This window comes from Neofelis nebulosa, chromosome 6, assembly GCF_028018385.1.
Source record: "Neofelis nebulosa isolate mNeoNeb1 chromosome 6, mNeoNeb1.pri, whole genome shotgun sequence".
In the NCBI taxonomy this organism is placed as follows: Eukaryota; Metazoa; Chordata; class Mammalia; order Carnivora; family Felidae; genus Neofelis; species Neofelis nebulosa.
Window position 1 is genome coordinate 142,644,921 of NC_080787.1, and position 23,537 is coordinate 142,668,457.

The following is a 23,537-nucleotide window of genomic DNA, read 5'->3' on the forward strand; positions in this document are numbered from 1 at the left end:
TGCCTCTTTGGCAAATATCTCTCACTTGATCATTTCTGAGACAAAGGAGGTTTGCTCACTACCTAGAAACCCAAATATTTGATTCCAGTTTAGTCTCTGATCGGCGACTCCTGCATAGTGACAGGCTGGCACCATGAGATGGGATGGCCAAGGCCCTACAACAAGAATTATTTCTTGACTTCACAAAAACATTTTTCTGATCTCTCCCTATGTATGGCAAGATGGTAAAGATAAATCAATATGCCCTAAAAGAATTAATTTATCTTGGGGCAACTGGGTGGCTCAGGTGGTTAAGCATCCGACTCTTGATTCTGGATCAGGTCATGATCTCTTGGTTCATAAGTTTGAGCTTGTGCCAAACAAGCCGCACTGTTAGTGCAGGACCTCACTGTGATCCTCTCTGTCTCTCCCTCCCTTTCCCTCCCTCTCTCTCTCTCCCTCTCTCTCTCTCTCTCTCTCTCTCAAAAATAAATAAACATTTAAAAAAATTAAGTAATCTACTCTTATGCTGTCAAGTCTAAATTTAATTTAGAACTATTAACTATTGAATTCACTGTTGAACTTGCCAGAAAGTCATCAAATACAGGTTTAGAGGCAGTTATACATCATCCAAAGAAAATAACCCATTCTTATGTGATTATAGGCGCTAATGAGACCAGTCAGTCCCAGGTAAGATCTTACTTGCTTATTCTCACTTCAGAGCTTTCACATTACTCCATACCAGTCTTAATCTCAAAAGGAATCCCCATACAAAGATTAAACAACACAAATTGTGTCATTTCTTAGATTGCAATGAACACAAACATCAGCACACTATAACTAAGAAGCTACTTTTGTTTCATTCATTCGTTTATTTTAAATTATTTATTTATTTTAGAAAGAGAGGGTGTGAGCCAGGGAGAGAGGCAGAGGGAGAGAGGGAATCTTAAGCAGACTCCATGCTAAGTGTGGAGCCCAACAAGGGGCTTGAGCTTATGACTCTGGGATCATGAGCTGAGCTGAAATCAAGAGTCAGCCACACTTGGGGTGCCTGGGTGGCTCGTCGGTTAAGCGTCCGACTTCGGCTCAGGTCATGATCTCACGGTCCGTGAGTTCGAGCCCCGCGTCAGAGCCTGGAGCCTGTTTCAGATTCTGTGTCTCCCTCTCTCTCTGCTCCTCCCCTGTTCATGCTCTGTCTCTCTCTGTCTCAAAAATAAATAAACGTTAAAAAAATAAAAATAAATAAATAAAAAAAAAAGAGTCAGCCACTCAACCCACTGAGCCAACCAGGCACCCCTGCTTTTGTTTTGTTTTTGGTGGAAAATTAAAAGAGGGTTAAATTTTTGTTCACTTATTTTAATTCAACATTTACTTTGTATTCAGATGACTAAGGTAGTCCAGATATCCTCCACTAATGGAAAATGTGGCAAAACAATAGGAAAGTACAAAGACAAATGTAACTATCAGCTATAAATCCACTAATCATATAGTAACATTTACCATATTTACATCAATCTTGCTTCTCTACGATATTTTTTCATAGTTGACAAGGTTGTGCTTCTGCGTTTTTTGCTTAGCATTAATAAATGACAATACTTCCATAAGCATCACTGTATTGATGGTATTCCTTTATTTATTTATTTATTATTTTTTATTTTTTAAAAATATTTTTTAATGTTTATTTTTGAGAGAGAGAGACAGAGCGTGAGTAGGGGAGGGGCAGAGAGAGAGAGAGAGAGAAACAGAATCTGAAGCAGTTTCCAGGCTCTGAGCTGTCAGCACAGAGCCAATGTGGGGCTCGAACTCACAAACCATGAGATCACAACCTGAGCCAAAGTCGGATGCTCAACTGACTGAGCCACCCAGGCGCCCCTGGTATTCCTTTATTTAGATATACTTCCATGAGCTTAACTATCCTGATAATTAGGCTTATAACATTTATTTTTAATACATAATTTTTTAAAAGAATCATGCTTCTTTATGTAATTTAGAAAATACTGAAAAGCAAAAAGAAGAAAAGATAGGGGCTCCTGGATGGCTCAGTTGGTTGAACACCTGGCTCTTAATTTTGACTCAGGTCATGATCCCACGGTCGTGAGATCGAGCTCCGCCTTGGGCTCCACGCTGAGTATGGAACCCGCTTGGGATTCTCTCTCTCCCTCCCTCTGCCCCTCTCCCCTGCTTGCACTCTCTCTCTCTCTCTCTCAAATAAAAATAGTAATTTGTAAAGAAGAAAAGATAAATTGGTAGTTAAATTTTTAAACGTAGCTGTGATGATTTGAAAGCTGAAGAAAATACCCTGACAACTGCCATTTCGTGAAGATCCACGAAGCAGCAGGCCCTGTGCAGTCGGATTTGTGATCTTTACGTACAACCCAAAAAGCTCAGAGTGTTATAACCACTGCACTACGGGTCCAGAGTTCACAGAGGTAGTAAGAGATAAATACAGATTTTTAATAGCTGGGTCTGACCCCAAGTTTATGTATTCTCCTGGCTGTGTCATACTGCTATCCCATAACCACTCCGCTCAACCACCATGTTTATGACCACCACTTCCAGTCTCCACTGTATCTCCACCCTTAGGGTTTCTTATCTCCATCGCCATGTCTTTTGATCCCATTCCTACATACCTTTCCTTCTCTCTTCACCTTTATGTTCTCCTCCTCTCCTGCTTCACTTTGACCTCCAACAAGCATTTCCTTAAGTATCAGGGTAACAGAGGTAAAGCAAAGGAAAACCCTACGACGATCATTGTATGAACAATCCCAATCATTTATCCATTCAACAAAAACTGAGAGCGTACTATGTGGTACACACTGTTTTGACTGCTCAGAGTATAGTAACTCCCCCATTTGTAGGATTGTTTTCAACACCAAGAGCTCATATTTTAAGGATTTTCTTCATTTTCACCATATGAAACGCGCGTGCAAATTGTCAACCTGTGTTTGCGTTACCAGTTCACACAGACTAGCCGTCCATGCTGGATGGAAAGCAGAAGTGAGCCGTTCGAGAAGGATACGCGAGTCAAAAGGAAAGTCTCAGGCAATAGTCATGAAGTAATTTCTTATCGCTTATTGCCACAGAAAACTACCGCAGGCAAGAACTTCCTATTTCCATACTCAGCTGATGTGTATTTGCTTAATGCAGCTTGCCTGCAATAGTTTATACACAGACCCTCTCCACAAAACACCCTTGATATATAAGGAGAGGAAAGGAAGAAAATCCAAACATCGATTAAAGAATGAGTACCTCAACAAATACACACACTGAAGTACTATTCCTCCTCATTTGCGTGAAAGAAACCCATATTCTTTCTGTTCCTATTTTCTATGTAAAATTATTAGCGTAGAGGAATCAGGTTCTATATGTGACTATGCAATGCCTAGGACAGTACTAGGAACATCCAGGCCCCTACAGACAAATAAAATCTACTACTACAGTCAAAGATGCCTTGGAGAGTGACAACTCTGGCTTCTGCAATTAAATTTCTTTCACATATACACAATCAAAGAAAAGCAAATGCTCCAAATGTACTTGGTAAAAACCTGGGAACCAACACTACCTAAATTCTCATTTTTATACAGGTATTTTTTCAAGCCTGTGAGCTTTACTGACAGTAAAATCCCTTCTAGCTGCCCGCGTACAAAAGGGGGATTCTCTACAGAGAACACAGCTTCACAAAAGAGGGTGGCCACAGAGTGTTTCCCCAGGCAAACTCCTCAGGACCGAAACAAATGCTGAATTGTGCTTTTCTAAATCAAACCCTTGATCTGCAGTCCAAGCAACCGTCAATACAACATCCATTTAAGAAAGAGAAAAGAAGAATGAGCTTACAACCATTATCTAATTCTAAGAGAGCTAAAGAGTGACTTTAACACGGACTTCCCAGCAGCAGGTTTATGAAGAGCTGAGCAAACATCTTATCCCGAGAGTCACATTTTATTTTTTTAAATTTTTTTAAAGTTTTGAAAATTTATTTTGAAGGGGAGGGGCAGAGAGAGAGAGAGAGAGAGAATCCGAAGAAGGCTTCCCACTGTCAGCACAAGAACCTGATTCAGGTTTCGATCTCATGAACCATGAGATCATGACCTGAGCGGAAACCAAGAGTCGGATTGTTAACCGACTGAGTCATCCAGGTGCCCCCGAAGTCACATTTTAAAACTCATCACCATTCTGAAGAGAGTGCTAGCATAGCAATTCCTTTGCCATCTTGACAAGCCAAGCAATGACTTCTGATACATCAGCCAAGGAGTGACTTTGCAAGAAAAGAGGGTACTTACATGCAAGAAAAAGAGGGTAAATCCAAGAGCTGGCTAGTTATCCCTGAATTCGGAACACTCATAATCCACTGAGGCAAAGGTTGAGGATTCCACTCTAAGCAACCACAGCTCTGGAGACTCAGTCTACGCAGGACTAGATTAGAAGCTGAGCACGGAGTAAAGCTCTTTCAAAAGAAGAGGAAGTATCATCTCTACTTCCTCAATTTTCTTGTTCTTCCCTCTTATTGTTATTGATCCTTTCCTGGATTCCCAAATCCAGGGCACCATGCACACAAAGTGGGTGTGTCCCATCTATCTGACTTCACGTATCCCTAAACGCTGCACAGTGGATTCATTTCCCAGGACACATGTACAAAACACTACCTGGTGCTACTTTCCTGTTTTGGAGGCAAAGATGTTTACGCACAGGCGTGGAGGGTGGGAACGTTCGCCAAGCTGTTCTCAGTGTGGTTAGTGGAGATGCCACTTGGTAACCATCATCCTCTTTTAGGCCCGGTCTTACTTCAAATTTCTCTTCTTTTTCCTAATAGTCCATAATGCTCTTCTAAATAGAGAGTAAAACCATCTTAGGGTCAAAAAAAAAAAAAAAAAAGTCTTAGCCTGCCCCTGTTTTGCAGCACAAATAATAAATTCTCCAACAGCAAAACTTGTCTTTCCCACACCAGGCAAGGAAATGACGGGCTGAGAGTCAGAAACATTTGAACTCCCCACCGATAAATTCCTGCCCTCCCACCTCTCCTTTCCAACAGCAGCGTCTTGTTTCTTTAGCCCTTCTTGGGAAGAATACAATCTCACTATATTTATATTCTTCTTCCAAAGAGAAGGAAACAAACCATTAGAACTGAGCTCATGACCAATGCAGTCTTCCAGAATGTGCGAGCTACATCATTAGCATGTGTATTAGTTATCTGATTACGCTGATACTTAGAGGCTGAAAATAACAAACACCTGTGACCTCGAAGGTTGCGTGGGTCAGGAGTCTGGACCCAGGTTAGCTGGGTTCTCCCACTAAGGGTCTCCCACAGGCCATAAATGCAGAGCAACAGCTGGGGCTGCAGCCCCCTCAAGGCTCGACTGGAGCAGTGAATTCTTCCAAGCTCACTCATGCGGTTGTTGGTAGGATTCAGTTTCTCCCAGCTATGAGACTGAGGGCCTCAGTTCATGCGAGCTGTGGACCAAGGCCACCCTCTGTTGTTTACCACATGGGCAGCTCACAACATGGCAGCTGGCTTCACCAGAGTGAAAAAGCAACAGTGAAAGCAAGTGAGAGTGAGGAGTACAGCTCCTCGTTAAAATCCTACGTCTGGTCCTTCAGGCCTTACCATGGACGCTTACAAAGGCTTCCCCTGTCAGGCCACCTGGGGAAAGCTGGCCTCTCCACACCAGATTTGGTGTAAGTGCACTGCAATCTCCAAGGGGAATGGCCGTGAAGGTCTCAAGGGTCCCCTAGACCATCATGCTCTTTCACATAGTTACATTCTCAGTCGCAGGTGCCTTCATTCCAAGGTCTCTTTATCTGAGTCTTTGAGCCAAGGTCCTTTTCAGGTGCTTTTGCTGAAGCCTCTTTATGGAGGAGGAGAAGACTTGAAGACATCTTTCCTACCACTCAGTACTTCCTAGCCCTCCCCCGACACACACACACACACACACACACACACATACACACACACACCCTAGTGTCCATAAAACTGCTGGATCCTTTTGTTCAGGGCTCCCTCAACATCAAGACAACCCCCACATCAGTGCTCGTCCACCTGACTCCACTGGTGCACCATTCCACGGGAGAAATGGAACAGGGGAAAAATTAGTGCTTCCTCCAGCTTTAGACTCTTGCTTATGCCCCTCCCAGTAAGTGATTAAAGCCTTAGTTCTTTCATTTTTGTCTTGTGGCTTTACTCAGCTACCCATTACCTGACAGCTCAGCTCTCCCTTTCCCAGGTCAGTTGAGCTCCTGACAGGAAAAACAGAAGCAAGACAGAAGTCACAATTTTTGTAATCTATCCTCAGAAGTAATATCTCATCACTTCTGCCACATTATGTTTGTTAGAAGAGAAGGTGGGGCACCTGGGTATCTTAGTCAGTTAAGTGTCTGACTTTTGATTTCGGATCAGGTCATGATCTCATGGTTGGTTCATGAGATCGAACCCAGAGTCAGGCCCTGTGCTGATGGCATGGGGTCTGCTTGAGAGTCTCTCTCTCCCTCTCTCTCTGTCTCTGCCCCTCCCCCACTTGCATGCATGCAGGTGCGTGCTCTCTCTCTCTCAAAATAAATAAATAAAGATTTAAAAAAAAAAAAAAAAGAGGAGGGAGTCACGCAGTGTGAATTCCAGGGGCAGCAGGGATGATAGTTGACCATCTTTTAGATTTAGATACAGCGTGTAAAATGTTACCCAAATTCGAATCACCACTGTTCAGCCAAATGTTAACAAAAGGGAAAACCCATCTGAAGATAAAATCGTAAGCATGGTCACACAGCTACAAGAAAATCTGAGACTTGTAGCCAGGCATTATATCCCGAGCAGCCCAAGATATACCAAGATCATACTGCTCAGACCTGAAAACCCAATGACCCTAATTATTCCGTCTCCAAGAAACAGACAAATTAACAGATAAGCAAACTCTACAATAAACTATACCACTAGCTGAGACTCTGCAATTTCAATCAAGAGAATAATTTTTCGCCTAACCACAAGCATGAGAAACCTCCAGGCAAACTCAGAGATTTCTTAGTGGGTTCAGATAATCTCCTTAAGCGTCCATTTCAATGGGATCAGAACTCCTCAACACCTGGCCTTTCTCCTCTTGACACTCAATAAGTCCCTCCTAAGACACTCAGTGAGTCCCTCTGAAGAACGACCAGGCCGGACTTCATTGCTGTAGCCCCAGCAACTCAGCATCGGTGCAAAAGCATTCCGTTCCTTCCATCTTCCTTTGTAAGCATTTGTAAGGGCTGTTTCCTGGCCTACATCCAATGGGGACGAGGAGGAAATGGTCATTCTGGGTGGAGAAGTAAGCAATTCAGTTGACCTTAGATCTTCCTAAATTGAAGATGTGCAGAAAACAGATCACATTCCAGACAGAAACCAGTAGCTTTTGATTCACGGTGTAACTGGCAAAAGACTAAAGGCAACATTTTCCAAAACCAAGGGGAGATCCTCTGTGTGTCATGTTTTGTGTCTCTGCTTCTTCAGAAGTTATTAAATTCACAGATTAAACATAGCCTACACCCCAACATACCCGATGCCTCACAATCCAAATGTCAATTAAAAACTGTTAAAAATAGGTGATGTTGTTGGAGGAGCAGAGAAAGCAAGGACATATAATAAAGTTACCATTTGGTGAAAGTGATTGCCTTTGGGAAATAGAAAATAGTGGAAAAACTACTTCAGTCTCTGGTTTCAGACCTCTCCTAATTTCCTTTATAATCATTTCACAAGAAGACAAAAACTAAGACGAAAATCCAAGAGAAGTTTGAAAAGCTAGGGGTGCCTGGGTGGCTCAGTCGGTTAAGCATCCCACTGAAACTCAGGTCATGATCTCATGGTTTGTGAGTTCAAGCCCCGTGTAGGGCTCCACACTGACAGCTCAGAGCCTGGAGCCTGCTTCGGATTCTGTGTCTCCCTCCCTCTCTCTGTCTCTCCCCCACTTATTCTCTCTCTCTCTCTCTCTCTCAAAAGTAAATAAAGAAGCGTTACAAGAAATTTTTAAAAAAGAAAATCTAAGTAAGTGCTGGGGCTGAAAGAAGGAAAGCTTGAAAACCTGTAAGAAACTAGCATTGGCACCCCCACCCACGCTCCTCTTTCAAATACGTCTATCAGCCCAGCCTTTACACAGCAAGCACGCACTAGCCTGTGGGAAGCCATTTTACCCTGCCCCAGGCAATATGGTGGAAGATTCACCTCTAGAAATATTGAAACTATGTGACGAGTACAGACAATGTATGTAGATATGGACACCCCAGGGTGAAAACTCCACATTCTGGTATAAGAGCATCACTCAGAATGTGCTGGGGCACCACATCATCTCCCTGTTGAGTAACCATAAAATGTTGTAGGTAAGTGGAGAAAGTGGCCTTCTAATTGGCCTCCCCACAGAGAGTCATGAAAATATTGTATCCGTGAAAATGAAAAGGGTGCTAAGAAAAATAAGTAACCTGAAAACAAGAAAGAACTTTTGGATATTGTAAATATGATTGCCAAATAAAGATGTTAATGGAAGGGCTAGATGATAAATTCAAGTAAATCCTTCAGGAAATATTATTCAATGACCTCATGAAAACAATAACATAAAAGATTTCCCATAATAAAAGTCCACATGTATTTGGATTAAAAGTTCTCACTGAATGCTCAGGATGAAGAATTTTCAGTTATTGTAAAAGTCCCACACTCCAAAGACAAAGAGAAAATACTAATATCTCCTCAACAGAGAAAACAAGTCACTTCCTCAGACACAAGGAACTGAAGCATTCCAGATATCTTCTAAGTAGCATTGAGAGTTAGAAGGCAAATGAGCAAAGTTCTGCAGGACCTTAATTTTGCCCTAGAATTCTGTATTCACTCATTCAGCACAAATTTTGGAGCACCGTTCTGGGCACTGGAGATATAGCAGAAAATGAGCAATAAAGAAAATGCTGTCCTTCTTCAGTCAGGATGGGGTGCTCTCGAAGCAAGATAAGTGTCTGATCATATGTTCAGTAGTAATAAGTGCTTCAGAAGGGAAAAAAAAGCAAGATAGGAAATATATTGAGTCAAGGGAGAAAATTAGGCTAAAAACTAGATGATGTAGCCAGGGAATGACTGACAAAGATGACCTCTGAGTAATGGTCTGAAGGAAGTAAGTGAGCCAGCTGATACCTGAGGAAAGACCATGACATGGAGAGGGAACAGCAAGTGCTAAGGTCCTGGGGCCTCCTGAGCTTCCCTGGTACACTAGAAGAAAAGCAAGGAAGTAGGTTTGGCTGTAACTGAAGAGAAGGGGTCAGAAAAGTAAGAGAAGCCAGGTAATGCACAGTTATGGTTAGATCACATGGGGTCATAGTGAGTACGTGGGGTTTTGACTCTGATGAACTACACCAGGAGTCAGCAAACTTCTTCTGAAATGGGCCAGATAGTATATTTAAATAGTAAATAGTCACAATCCATTATTCAACTCTGTTGTTGTAGCATGAGAGCAGCCATAGATAATATGTAAATGAATGAACAGGCTATGTTCTGATAAAATTTTATTTATGGTCATTAGAATTTGAATTATATATAATTTTCTTGTGTCCCAGAGTATTCTTCCTCCTTTGATTTTTTTTTCCTTCATCCATTTAAAAATATAAAAATACTATGCTATAACTTATGAACTGTGCAAAAAAAAATAGGCAGCAAGCCAGATTTGGCCATGGCGGTTGTTGGCTGATCCCAAACAAAATTATCAATTAAGAATGAAAACAGAACATGTCTATTTTCAGACACAGAAGAACGGATTCAGAAAGACTACCTCCTACACACCCTTTCTTAGGAAGTTCCTGGATGATGTACACTAGCAAAAAAAAGGAATAAACTAAGATATGGAAGAGCTAGAATCCAAGAAAGAGATGACCCAGGCCAGAAATGTAGAGAAAGGATGAGACAAGCATCTGGCCTAGACAACAAAGCATCAGACTGAAACATGAGAGGAAAATATTCCCAAAACAAAGTTTCCAGGGGGAAGAATGGGGTCATAGGGTGTGGTACTGTCCTTGGAAATACGGAGTAACTTAAGGGGGCAGTAAAGACAAAGATAAAAAATTGAAAAGCAATTAGAGAACACCAAAACACGTCATCAGGGAAGAGTGAAGGTTTGACTTCTTCCTCGCCAATTTGTATGATTTTATTTCTTTTTATTGTCTAATTGCTGAGGCTGGGACTTCCAGTACTACGTTGAACAACAGTGGTGAGAGTGGACGTCCCTGTTGTGTTCCTGACCTTAAGGAGAAAACTCAAAGTTTGTCCCCATTGATGATGATGTTAGCTGTGGATCTTTCATGTACGGACTTTCTGATGTTGAGGGATGCTACTTCTATCCCTACTTTCTTGAAGGTTTTTAGCAAGAAATGATGCTGTGTTTGGTTGAATGCTTTTTTCACATCTATTGAGAGGATCACGTGGTTCTCACCCTTTCTCTTATTAATGTGATGAATCACATTGATTGATTGGTGGATATTGAACCACCCCTGAAGCCCAGGAATAAATCCCACTTGATCGTGGTGAATAATTCTTTTAATGTATTGTTGCATTCAATTTGCTAGTATCTTGCTGAGAATTTTTGCATCCATGTTCATTAGGGGAAATTGACCTGTAATTCTCCTTTTTGCCTGGTTTTGGAATCAAGGTAATGCTGGCCTAATAGAATGAGTTAGAAAGTTTTCCTTCCATTTCTAATTTTGGAACAGTTTCAAAAGAATAGGTGTTAATTCTTCTTTAAATGTTTGGTAGAATTCCCCTGGAAAGCCTTCCAGCTCTGAACTCTTGTATGTCAGGAGATTTTTGATTACCAATTAAATTTCTTTACCGGTTATGGGCCTGTTCAAATTTGCTATTTCTTCCTGTTTTAGTTTTGGTAGTTTACATGTTTCTGGGAATTTAACCATTTCTTCCAGGTTGCCCAATTGATTGGCATATAATTGCTCATAATATCCTCTAATTGCTTGTATTTATTTCTGCAGTGTTGGTTGTGATCTCTCCTCTTTCATTCGTGATTTTACTTATGTGGGTCCTTTCCTTTTTCTTTTTGATAAGTCTGGCTAGGGGTTTATTAATTTTGTTAATTCTTTCAAAGAATCATCTCCTAGTTTTGTTGATCTGTTCTACTATTTTTGTATTTTGATATTATTTATTTCTGCTCTAATCTTTATTATTTCCCTTCTTTTGCTGGTTTTGGACTTCATTTGCTGTTTTTTTTTTCCAGCTCCTTTAGGCGTGAGAGTAGGTTGTGTATTTGAGACATTTCTTCCTTCTGTAGGAAGGCCTGGATTGCTGCATACTTCCCTCCTAACACTGCGTTTGCTGCACCCCAAAGGTTTTGGACTGTCATGTTTTCATGATATTCTACATGGAAACCCCAAAAGGCTCAACAAAAAAAATTGCAGTGAATTCAGCCAAGTCACAGGATATAAAATCAATATACAGAAATCAGTTGCATTTCTATACATCAATGATGAAGCAGCAGAAAGAGAAATCAAAGAATCGATCCCATTTACAATTGTACCAAAAACCATAAGATACCTAGGAATAAGCCTAACCAACAAGGTCAAATATCTGTACACTTAAAACTATAGAATACATAAGAAAGAAATTGAAGAATATGTAAAGAAATGGAAGAACATTCCATGCTCAAGGATTGGAAGAATAAATATTGTTAAAATGTCTATATTACCCAAAAACAATCTACACATTCAGTGCTATCCCTATCAAAATAACACCAGCATTCTGCACGAAGGTAGAACAAACAATTCTAAAACTTGCATAGAACCAGAAAAGACCCCAAGTAGCCAAAGTAATCATGAAAAAGAAAACCAAAGCTGGAGGCATCACAATTCTGGATTTCAAGCTGTATTACAAAGCTGTAGTCATCAAGACAGTATGGTACTGGCACAAAAACAGACACATAGGTCGGTGGAACAGAATAGAGAACCCAGAAATGGACCCACAAATGTATGGCCAACTAATTTTTGACAAAGCAGGAAAGAATATCCAATGGAAAAAAGACAGTCTCTTCAGCAAATGGTTCTGGGAAAACTGGACAGCAACATGAAGAAGAATGAAACTGGACCACTTTCTTACATAATACACAAAAATAAATTCAAAATGGATGAAAGATCTAAATGTGAGAGAGGAAACCATCAAAATCCTAGAGGAGAAAACAGGCAGCAACCTCTTTGACCTCGGCCGCAATAACTTCTTACCAGACATGTCTCCAGAAGCAAGGGAAACAAAAGCAAAACTGAACTATTGGGACCTCATCAAGATAAAAAGCTTCTGCACAGTGAAGGAAACAACCAACAAAACTAAAAGGCAACCAACGGAATGGGAGAAGATATTTACAAATGACATATCAGATAAAGGGTTAGTATCCAAAATCTATAAAGAACTTACCAGACTCAACACATAAAAGTCAAATAATCCAGTGAAGTCATGGCTAGAGGACATGAATAGACACTTTTCCAAAAAAGACATCCAGATGGCTAACAGACACGTGAAAAGATGCTCAACATCACTCATCATCAGGAAACAACAAATCAAAACCACAATGAGATACCACCTCACACTTGTCAGAATGACTAAAATTAACAACTCAGGAGACAATAGATGTTGGGGAGGATGTGGAGAAAGGAGAACACTCTTACACTATTGGAGGGAATGCAAACTGGTGCAGCCACTCCGGAAAACAGTGTGTAGGTTCCTCAAAAAGTTAAAAATAGTACTACCCTACGACTGAGCAATCGCACTACTAGGTGTTAATCCAAAGGATACCAAAATGCTTATTCAAAGGGGCACATGCATCCCGATATTTATAGCAGCGCTATCAACAATAGCCAAACTGTGGGAAGAACCCAGTGTCCATCAACTGATGAATGGATAAAGAAGATGTGGCATATATGCATATAATGGAGAAGGAAAAATAAAATAAGATAAAAGCAGAGAGGGAGGCAAACCACAAGAGACTCTTAAATATAGAGAACAAACTGAGGGTTATTGGAGGGGAAGTCGTTGGCGGATGGGCTAAATGGGTGATGGGCTTTAAAGAGGGCACTTGTTGGGATGAGTACGGGGCGTTACATGTCAGTGATGAGTCACTGAATTCCACTCCTGAAACCCAATACGTTAGCTAATTTGAATATAAATAAAAGAAAAAAAGGGAAAAAAGAGAGAAAACACCAAAACAAAAAAATAAAAATAAAAACAATAAAACAGTGAAATGCAATTACTCTACATTATTTGGCTGTAAAGTAAATAATAATTAGAATAGTCATAACAATGCAATACAACACATTTTCAACTTTGAGAACCGCGGTATGGAGAAAGCATGTAAAATTCAAAGACTACAAAAAAGCTTTGACAATATAAATATGCTGGACTATGTAATATGGTAGCTGTTAACTATTGAAATTTAAATCTTAATTAAAAATTCAGTTCCACGGCCACCCTAGCCACATTTCCAGTGCTCAATACTGCTTGTGTCCCACTAGCCCCCATCTTGGACCGCACAGATCTAGAACATTTCCACTAATACAGAAAATTCCACTGGACAGCACAGGGGAATTTGGGGAGTAGAGAGAGAAGTTTGAGGTGCTGACGGTATGAGGAGTCAGGAGATGCTGTACAGGCACGAAATGAAACTGTAAGCATATTGCTTAAAAAGTCACCCAAATAACTGACAGAAGCACTAAAAATGGAGGTTGAATTTTAATGCGAGGCTAACGGAGATGAGGGAGTTCTCAAGCAAGCCAAACCGTCATCGCTTGTCAATAGTGTCTGAAATTAACAAAGAGCCTGAAGACAGTATACGGAAATCCCAAGAAGGAGTGCAAAACAGGGGAGCTAAGGCGGAAGACTGCAGTCAGGTTGCGGAGGTGAGGGTTGCAGCGGGGCAGGGAATCTACTCTTCCCTTAGTTGCCCTGGCCCAGGTCACCCCAGCCCTTCCAGCTGTCCATCCTTCAAGGTTCAGACCACCCATCATGCTCCTCATATCTTATTATGCTTATCAGCACACGTGACATGTACCTTCTCAAATCCCCGTTCTTAGTACGAACCCCAGGCTTGGTTTAATGCTCTGATGTCACCCTTTGGAAATGCTTAATAATCTGTGAACAAGGAGCACCACGTTTTCATCTTGAACTGCACCCTGCAAATTATACAGCCATCCATTTATATGTTTGGCTCCTGACCGGACTGTCAGCTCTTTGAAAGCAAGGATGGGTCCTTTCTGAGATTTGTATCCCCATGAACCAGTATAAAGCCTTCAGTAAATGAGCGCTTGCCTAACTGATACTTATATATATTTTACTTCTGAGGACCATAATTTCTTTAAGTTTATTTTTATTTATTTTGAGAGAGAGAGACAATGCAAGCAGAGGAGGAGCAGAGAGAGAGGCGGGGCGAGAGAAAGAATCACAAGCAGGCTCCACGCGGCCAGTGCAGAGCCTGATGCAGGGCTCAAACCCACAAACTGTGAGATCATGACCTGGGCTGAAATCACGAGTTGGCGGCTTAACTGACTGAGCCAGCCAGGTGCCCTGAGGACCATAATTTTATATTCTACCATCCAAGAACATAATCCATCTCTCAGAAAAGCTATGGAGCCACTCTAACACGACCTGTAAGATATCTCTGATTCATTCTCTGATGCCTGAAATGCCAAAATTACAGTACAGTTTCACTCCTTTTTTGGTGGGGGGGAGGGGGAGGGGAGGCGTTTCCTCCTCTTGACTCTGTCAAAAGTCTCTGGGAGAGGCAATCTTTAAGTTTCACTAATGAACCTTAACTAATATGAATTTGTCACATTCCTTCAGACAGAACCTTTCAGTTCATACTTTGGACACATCACAGAGACCTGTGTTACCCGTTGTGGACTATGTTGGCAAAACATGTATACAAATAACCCAAAGAGCTTTCTGAGCTTCAGCCATTGCGGAGCAGTGAAAGTGAACATTTCAATGTTACATGTGCAAATATATCAACACTCAAGATTTTTTTCTGAAAGATATGCATTATCTCCAACAAGCATAACGTCATCTCTAATTTCTGCCTGAAATACTTTTTCACCATTTCCACCAATCAGATATAAACACCCTGACCTGCTTATTGATTATTCAGCGTATTCATAGAATGTGCTCTGGAGTGATGATGTGCTGGACGCGTGAGAACCTGAGGGCTGTGCGGCTAGGAAAGGAGGAGGAGTCAGAGACCCCAGTAGACAAGGAGAATCTGAGACAGCATGGGATAGACATTGCCAAATAGGAGGAGTAGGAGAGATCAGAGATGGAAGAAAAGAATCTGGCTGGATCTACCGGAGCTAATTTCTCAAAAAAAGATAGCGCACGTGCTGATCCTTGAAGTACAGGTGAGATGCTGAGGGCACAGATGGGTCAGATGACAATCCGTGTAGTGGGTGAAAGTTCAGGAGTTCAGCAGGTTGATGACAAGCTTGGTGGTCCTCAATGAGCTGGTATAGCCTCATGAGGAGCATTTTGGAGGTTGGAAGGGGCTTTGGTTCGTCTCAGTGACTGCTAAGCGTTGCTCCTGGCATTCAGCTGGCAGGGCGTGGGTCTCATGGTGGAAGGAGTTTGATGCTCCGGAAACAAAAGGCAGCCCTCATAACAAAGAATCATCCTGTGTCCCACAAAGCTTCAGATGTCCTCATGTGTTCATCAATATGAACAGTATGTAGGTTTTAGCCACTTGAGTCTCGAGACAGAGTATATTTTTTACTTGGCTTTAATACCATTGACATATCTAGGATATGCTACTGTCCTAATTTACCTTGTAAATTTGTTTTATTTGGACATTTGCAGAGAACTGCTCCCCATTTCAGAAAAATACATGAAACACCGGCTGTTTATAGATCAGGCTGGTGTCGATCTGCATCAATAACTGTGGCATTCACAATGTGTATAGAAATAAGGTTAGTTAAGCATGCCTTCAAAGCCAGATATTTTTAACAAAGTTATCGAAAAGATTTAGTTGAAAACTGTCTTACTTGGCTTAAATCAAAACTTGTGTCTTGTACATTGGAACAAGGGTCTATTTGATTTGTTTTTCTAGTGTGATCATGTCTGAGCACTTATATATTAAAATACATATTATTTGATCGTAAGCTACCTGTATATTTCATTTAGGAGATTAAGAATTAATAGAGAGTTTACTTAGCCCAATTACTATATTGCATCACATTGGTTCTTTCTAGGTTTATGTATAAGTGGGTTATATTATTTATGAATCTAACTTCAAGGTAGGAAAGAGGGCATTTGAATATATATTCTCACAAGAAAAGGGAAGTATGGAGTCTGATAGGGATGAGAACCACTGGTACAGCTAAATATTTATGTGAGGGAGCAAGCAGTGAGAAAACCCAAAGGATAGCGGGTGGTTAGACAGGCTCTCCTCACCAGGCAAGCTTAAGAATGCGGACAGAGTTATTTAGAAGGATCGTTGCCCCCTTGCACGGGAAAAATTCTGAATATAATGCACTCTCCTCACATTCTGTCATTTTTCTATGCAGAAAATCCCCTCGTTAAGAGATGCGGAATTCTCAAAGGCAGGAACCTTTTTTTTTTTAACTCTAATCCCCAAGGTACAATGTCTGGCACATTATGGTCCAGTAATGTTGGTCAAATTAATGATATTTTCTAGCATTAAGGACTAGAAGGCAAAAACTTAGTTTTTCCTCTCTCTCTCTCTCTCTCTCTCTCTCTCTCTCTCAATGTGCTCCACCCGGAAGGCACCTGCTTCATTAGCAAAATGAACAGTTCCAGTCTGACACTTCTGGGGTCGCCCTCTTAACGAGCAAAGATCCCCATTATTCGTCTTACCTAATGGGTTCTTTTATCCACTTAAGATACCCCTGGGTCTAGGAATTCCAAAGTTTAAAACAGCCATTCCCTGTGCCAGTAAATGAGATCGTACTTGGGGCATTTTAGCCTGGATTTTCTCTAAAAATAGCGGCTCGCCGACAAATCCTGTGGAGTCTGCAGTAGTGTTGGTTAAGATCCTTGTTTTAGCATCTCGGAATCAAGCCTTAATCACTGATCGTAGGAAGACCGCCCCTAGGACACAATGCAATATCTGTGCCACTTTTTCCTCGGTCTTAAGAACAGGATTGAGCCAAGATTCTCCAGGGGAGGCCAGGACAGGACCCAACCCAGACATAGGAGCCCCGACCAGACTGTCACATGTTAGTGAACCAGGCCTTTGGCAAGTAAGGGTCTCATCTCTAACCCAAAATACCCCTTCCAACCACATGTAGCAGAATTCTGTAAGCACTCTTTCCCCATCTCCACATTTCCAGATGTGACTGTGTCCCTGGCCCTGGCCCAGATGGAGTCTCAGCTTCACTGGGTCTTCTTGACTCTGAGTGCCATAAATCAGCAGACACCCCAGGAACCCATAAAGATGAATCCCGGTAGAGGCAAAATGAGAGATTTTTCACAAAGTGGAGGATGAAAGCATTGGAAACGTGGGTAATGGGGTAGGTGCTGGAAATACTTTAAAATCTATACCTGCACTAACGTTTCCAGTACATGTTATCTGCTGAATTTTCAAGATATTGCTAGCAGCTGGGTTGGTATAGCCTAAGTCAGAAGTGTATAGAGCAAAGATTCTTCGAGAAGTAAGGAGTTATTGAGAGTTCCTTCAACCTCTACAGGTCCAGAAATTCCATGGATTGTAAGCTGAGGTACTTCTATGATTACAGTTCCCTCCACACTATAAATCCCTAGAAGCTAGGGTCACTATCTTATTCACTGATACACCTCACAATGCTTAGCACGCAGTAGGCACTCCATAAATATTTGTTGAAGAAGTGAGGGACAGATGAGGTGAAGAAATACTGTGAGTGGGTGTATTTGTTTTCCATTGGTCTTGTAACAAATTACCAGGAACTGGGTGGATAAAGCCTCACAGATCTATTATCTTACAGTTTAGGAAGGCAAAGGTCCAAAATGGGTTGGTGAGGCAATATTCCTTCTGGAGGCTCTAAGAAAGAACCATTTCCTTGCTTTTTCCAGCTTCTAGAATCTGCCTGATTCTTTAGCCCATTGCCCCACATCACTCCAACCTCTGCGTCTGTTGTCACAGCTCTTTCTCTTAATCTGACCTTCCTATCTCCCTCCTCTAAGGACCCTTGTGATTGCACTGGGCCCACCAGGATAATCCAAAATAATTTCCCAATCTTAAAATCCTTAGCTGAATCACATCTGCAAAGTTGCTTTGCCATGTGAGACAACACATCCACAGGTTCTGGGATTAGAACATGGACATTATTCAGCCTGCTAACAGTCGACTGAGGTAGAGTCCTTTTCCCTCACCTAAATCTTTTTTTTAAAGATTTTTTCTTAAGCAATCCATACACCCAACGTGAGGATTGAACTCACAACCCTGAGATCAAGAGTCTCACGCTCCACAGACTGAGCCAGCCAGGCGCCCCTTCCCTCACCTAATTCTAATAGTTTGTAATGTGCTGGTTTTATATTCCACAAGCAGCTAGATCTCACCCAGAATGGGAGCTACGTTAATGTCCTCCAAAATACCTAGCTCAGTCATTGACACCAACTGAGCCAAAGCAGGGGAGTCGAGTCGTTAGGTTTTCCCCAGATCCCTATCTACCTCCACAAGGAAATCACCAAATTTTATCGCTATTATTTATCATAATTCCCAAAGTCATGTCCTTCTTCCACCCCTGCCTGCTACCTCACTCCTCCTTCAGACCTCATCCTCTGCAGACTCACAATACCTTTCCAGCCAGACTCCTGACCTCCAGTGGACCTCCCTAAAGCTGTCCTCCATAATTCTGAGTTCTCAAACATGCAGATGTATCACTCCCCAGGGGCTGCACACAGACCTTGAGAAATATTTGCTGAAATACTTATGAAACAGAGCTAGTGATAATAGATATGTTGATCTGGAAAAATAAAATTGTCCAAAAAACAGATCCTAGAATCTAAGATCTGCTACATCCTTATTTGTGGGGGATGATTTTGATTGGGTTTCCCCTGTTTTGTAAGGAAGCCCATTCCTCTGGTCAGTCGGTTCATGTGTAATTCACATGAGTGGATGCCACATATTGGTAACATTACTTTTCTAAGATTGAGGAGATAAATCACACGACTTTGTGACTGACTCCTCAGCCTGGACAAAACTGATCACTGCCACCAAGTGGCCAATGTTGTCATTGAAACGAGCAAGCACACGGACACAGTCGACTGCCTCTTGTTCATTCTTCCCGTCGCAAGCGGTGGATGCACAAGGGAGGCCATGAAATACACTTCATACCTTCATTGGCCCAGTGAGGCGCCATTTAGAACGGTGGCTTGCAGGATTTTTATCTCCCAATGGGAAAAAACGAAGTAAAAATACTTGTGAGCTGCACCATAGAAATTATTTTTAACTTCTACTTTCCGTTCCACATTCAGCCTTGCAAAACACAGTAATACCTTGTTTACTTGACATGAAAGGGAACATGATACACTGGAAGGTTATTTTCAAAGTAAACTCAAGCTACACCTTTAAGCATTAATACTTATTTTTACAATTTAACCATCTATAATGCGTATGTCTGAATGCCTCCCTGCGGTAGAAGTTAGAACAAAATGATATGCTTGTTTCTCTGGGTGCAGCGGTGACCAGCCTGTCGCTGCTGAGAGGGCGGGCTCCTGCTGTGTCACATTCTCCGCTGTCCAGGGTCAGGCCAATCCTTGCCGGCACAGAAACTCCATTTTGTCCCTGCTTTGGGGTATCCTGGCCACAGGGGTGCTGACTTATCCTACCCACGTCACATACAAAAACCTGAAAGCAGATGTTGGTGTTCATTTGAGATAAGAAACCCAACACACGGTGGGGCGCCTGGGTGGCTCAGCCGGTTGGGCAGCGGACTCCGGCTCAGGTCATGATCTCGCGGTCCGTGAGTTCGAGCCCTGCGTCGGGCTCTGTGCTGACAGCTCAGAGCCTGGAGCCTGTTTCAGATTCTGTGTCTCCCTCTCTCTCTGACCCTCCCCCATTCATGCTCTGTCTCTCTCTGTCTCAAAAGTAAATAAACGTTAAAAAAAAAATTAAAAAAAAAACAACATACTTTAACATTTTGTATCTGCTTGTCAAAACTGCTGTACCTGCTCTCTTGTCAGCTTGTTTCATGTTTTCTGCTAGTCTGTGCTCAGCTGATGCTCCAGGGTCCAGGGCTAGAGCATGTGACTGGCCCTAAGCCAGTCAGAAGATTCCACCTGTTCTGAGCTGGCCCAATCAGAGAGATACCAGCATTTGTACAGGAGCTCTCAAGACAAGATTCTCTTTCATGCTGAACTTTAAATTTGTCAAAATGCAAGGTTAGAGCTTCTAAGACCACCTTGCTGGACTGAGAACGAGCCGACATAATAGAAAAATAGGTCAGAGGCAGAAAGAAATAAAACTCCCAGAATGCAACTACACTTAAGGATAAGTCTACACCTAGACCCAGCACTATCCGTACAACTTCCCGCAAGGGTGGAAATGTTTTATGATTTGCGCCATCCAGTATGGTAGCCACTAGCCACATCACAGCTATTGAAATGGGGCTAGAGCAACGAAGGAGGTGCCTGGCTGTTTCAGCGGTAAAGCACGCAACGCTTGATCTCAAGGTTGTGAGTTCAAGCCCCGCGTTGGGCGTGGAGCCTAATTTAAAAAAAAAAAATCTTTTTCTTTCTTTTTTTTTTTAAGTGGGTCTGGAGCAACTAAGGAATTGATAAAGACGGTACATTATTAACAGAGAAATGCAACCAAAGACTAAGCATCTTGATTAAATTCAAAGAATTTGGAGCAGAGCCAAAACTGTAGCCAGGTCTCCTAGAATTGACTCCTATACTATGAATATATGAGCTAAGATTTGTAGCAATTTGTGACGAAGGCAGGGATGAGGAACTGAAAAATAAGCTCTGTATTTGATGTGTAGATTTCTGACCATTTCCTTTCTGTTTTTTGTTCCTTATGTGCACTGGCATCAAATATAAATAAGTCTTTGGAGGTCAGTTATAAAACTGATGTGCCAGATGCGAGGGCGATCTGGCCGCAACATTTGTCACCCCACGGATTGCCAGGGTTCACTCAGTTAATCTGGCTAGCCCTGTGGGGGTCCCCTTCCTCCCTCACCCGGCCATGTGCATCCGTCCCCAAGCTGGGCGCTCTGTACAAGAGGATGACGTTTCCAGATAGGGGAGGATCTTCTTTGGTCAAGGGTATATGAGTTGCTGTGCTCTCCCATTAGAACCTTGAAACAAGCTCTCAAGGTCCATTTGTAGGAGAAGGTGGGGTAGTCAGGCTTCCAAGACTCTAGACACATCCAATAAAACACTGCATGTGGAGGTCTGCCTATCTTAAAAATAAAACAAAACGAATGTAACAATTGTTTCTTAAGATAGGCTTAGGGGTCCTGTTTAGAAAACTTTAAATAATTCTGATACCATATTTTAATGCCTAGTTTACATCGAATACTTATTCTGACATTTAAAGTGATAAGATTCCATACGAACAAAAGGTCAGGAAAGAATTCTTGAGGCATTTCTAGTGCAAAACAAAGTGTTTTTATTAATGCCCGGGGACAGGACCCATGGGAAGAAGGAGCTGCACTGGGGTTGTGAGGAGTTGATTATATACTTTTAAGTTGGGGAAGGGGGTAGGGATACAGGAGGTTTCCAAAGGGATTTTCATACATTACCAAAGATTTACAGGATCCTGGAGGTCTGGCTATTGTAAAGCCAACGTTGTTTTTTGCCTCTAGCAAAGCATTAACATTATGACAGTCCTGGGTCCCTTGAGAAATGTCCCATTCTGCCCATCTCAGGTATTTGCCAATGGGCCGCAAGTTGTAAGGACATTTAATCTTATCTGCATTTTTTTGCCTTCATTCTGCTCATCAAGATGGGAATTGTGACTCTTGAAAAAAAGTAGTCATGGAGCAGCCTCTCTAAGCTTCTTGAAAGTATCCAAGGGAAGGAGCTGCTACCGCCCCCCTTACTGACTACACTGAGGGGCATCCTGTCAGAATAACCTCGTGGTTCATTTTCTCTGGTGCACAGGCACGGTCCATTATCTTTTGCCTTTTGCCTTTCTCTTGCTTGAGTCTATATTTAGAGATTTTTAAAATATTTATAATAATATGTGGTATATTTGGGTTATAATTCTTGGTAAAATGCCAGCTTTCAATTTTGTTCACACATAGCTAGCAACTCAGGAAATTTCTGGACATCTCAGGAAATTTCTGAAACCTAAAATATTCACCCATGACCTCTCAATGATTATGCTGTTACTGTCTCAAATATGTCCATTTTGTGGGTTGCCAAGAAGCCAGGAAATGCATGTAGCAGCCAAAATTGAAGTGAGCTAAAGTGTAGCTGAGGTTTTGTTGTGTTTTTTTTTTCTTTTTTTTTGGACATGACATTTCTGATTTAAAATTTTGCAGACCCAAGTGAAGAGGAGAAGATTTTTACATGTTGATAATAAACAGTAAAAATATTTTGAGACTCCGAGCCAAACTATCCAGCTTTAGGCCCCAGGCTGCACCAGCCAAGAGGGCAGAGGAACAGGAGAAACATGGACCCCAAAGAGACTGGAAGGCTGGAGGGGCTCTCCTCTCTGCAAGGACAACACCCAGAAAACACCCAGGACTGAGTCAGACAACTCCCCAGTTAATTGTCAGCAAGTCTATAATGAAATCTCCCTTAGAACAAATTTCTCCTTTTATTATCCACATCCTCGCAATAAGACAATCTAACCCCGCTTTTTCCCTTTTTTCTTTTCTTTTTTCTTCTTAAGATGTGACTATTGCTCTAAGTTCTGCATTTAAGGGGAAAATAACACCAGAGCCTCTGCCTGAAGGCTCACTGCTCTCAGCCTTGTGTGACGCTTGGGCTCACTGCTTTAATGTTCTTCCACACAGCAAGGAAGGAACCAGTGCTAAACTCACAAAACACACCCTGAGCATCACCAAGGAGCCTGAGGCAGAACTTCTGGTCCCACCACAGGGAGAGTAGCTCCCCAGGTCTGTGCAATGAATGTCAAACAGCCCTCCTACAGGGTGGTCCCAGCATCTCTCTCTCTCTGGAATCTGTACATCCCACCCCTGACAGGAGTTTACAGAGAGCTTCTCACAGACACTGGGAGAAGGAAGATGAAGGGGGGAAATCCCTAGCTCTGTTTGAAAGACTGAGTCCAAACTAGGAGGAGAATGAACTGAGGGTTGATGGGGGGGGGGGGGGGGCAGAGCACATAGGGGAGGGGGGAAATGGGTGATGGGCATTGATTGAGGAGGGCTCGTGTTGGGACGAGCACTGGGTGTCATATGTAAGCGATGAATCACGGGAATCTACCCCCAAAACAAAGAGCACACTGTATACACTGTATGTTAGCTAACTTGACAAGAAATTATATTTAATTAATCAATTAATTTTGGGGAAAAAAGGCCATGACTGGCAGCAAGTGCATTGAGGGATCCGTTAACATAACAATAAGGTCAATGTGGAATTCAAGATCACATCAGTAAGTTTCACCTGTTTTTGAAATTAAGAATGC

General features: G+C 42.0%; 1 protein-coding gene across 7 annotated transcripts in view; it reads right to left on the reverse strand.

Annotated features, from left to right (window-relative positions):
• Positions 1–4,403, reverse strand: part of IPCEF1 (interaction protein for cytohesin exchange factors 1) — a 180,556-nt gene extending 176,153 nt beyond the window's left edge. For 6 of the 7 annotated variants that reach the window (XM_058735739.1, XM_058735734.1, XM_058735732.1 and 3 more), the window contains exon 1: positions 4,260–4,398. Coding sequence is in view for 1 of the 7 variants with exons in the window: in XM_058735729.1 (XP_058591712.1) it covers positions 4,260–4,321 (62 nt within the window). In the remaining 6 variants the exon portion in view is untranslated. Of the gene's footprint in view, positions 1–4,259 lie in introns of all 7 variants that reach the window. The other variant, XM_058735729.1, reaches the window with a different exon arrangement.
• Between the last annotated feature and the right edge of the window lie 19,134 nt (positions 4,404–23,537).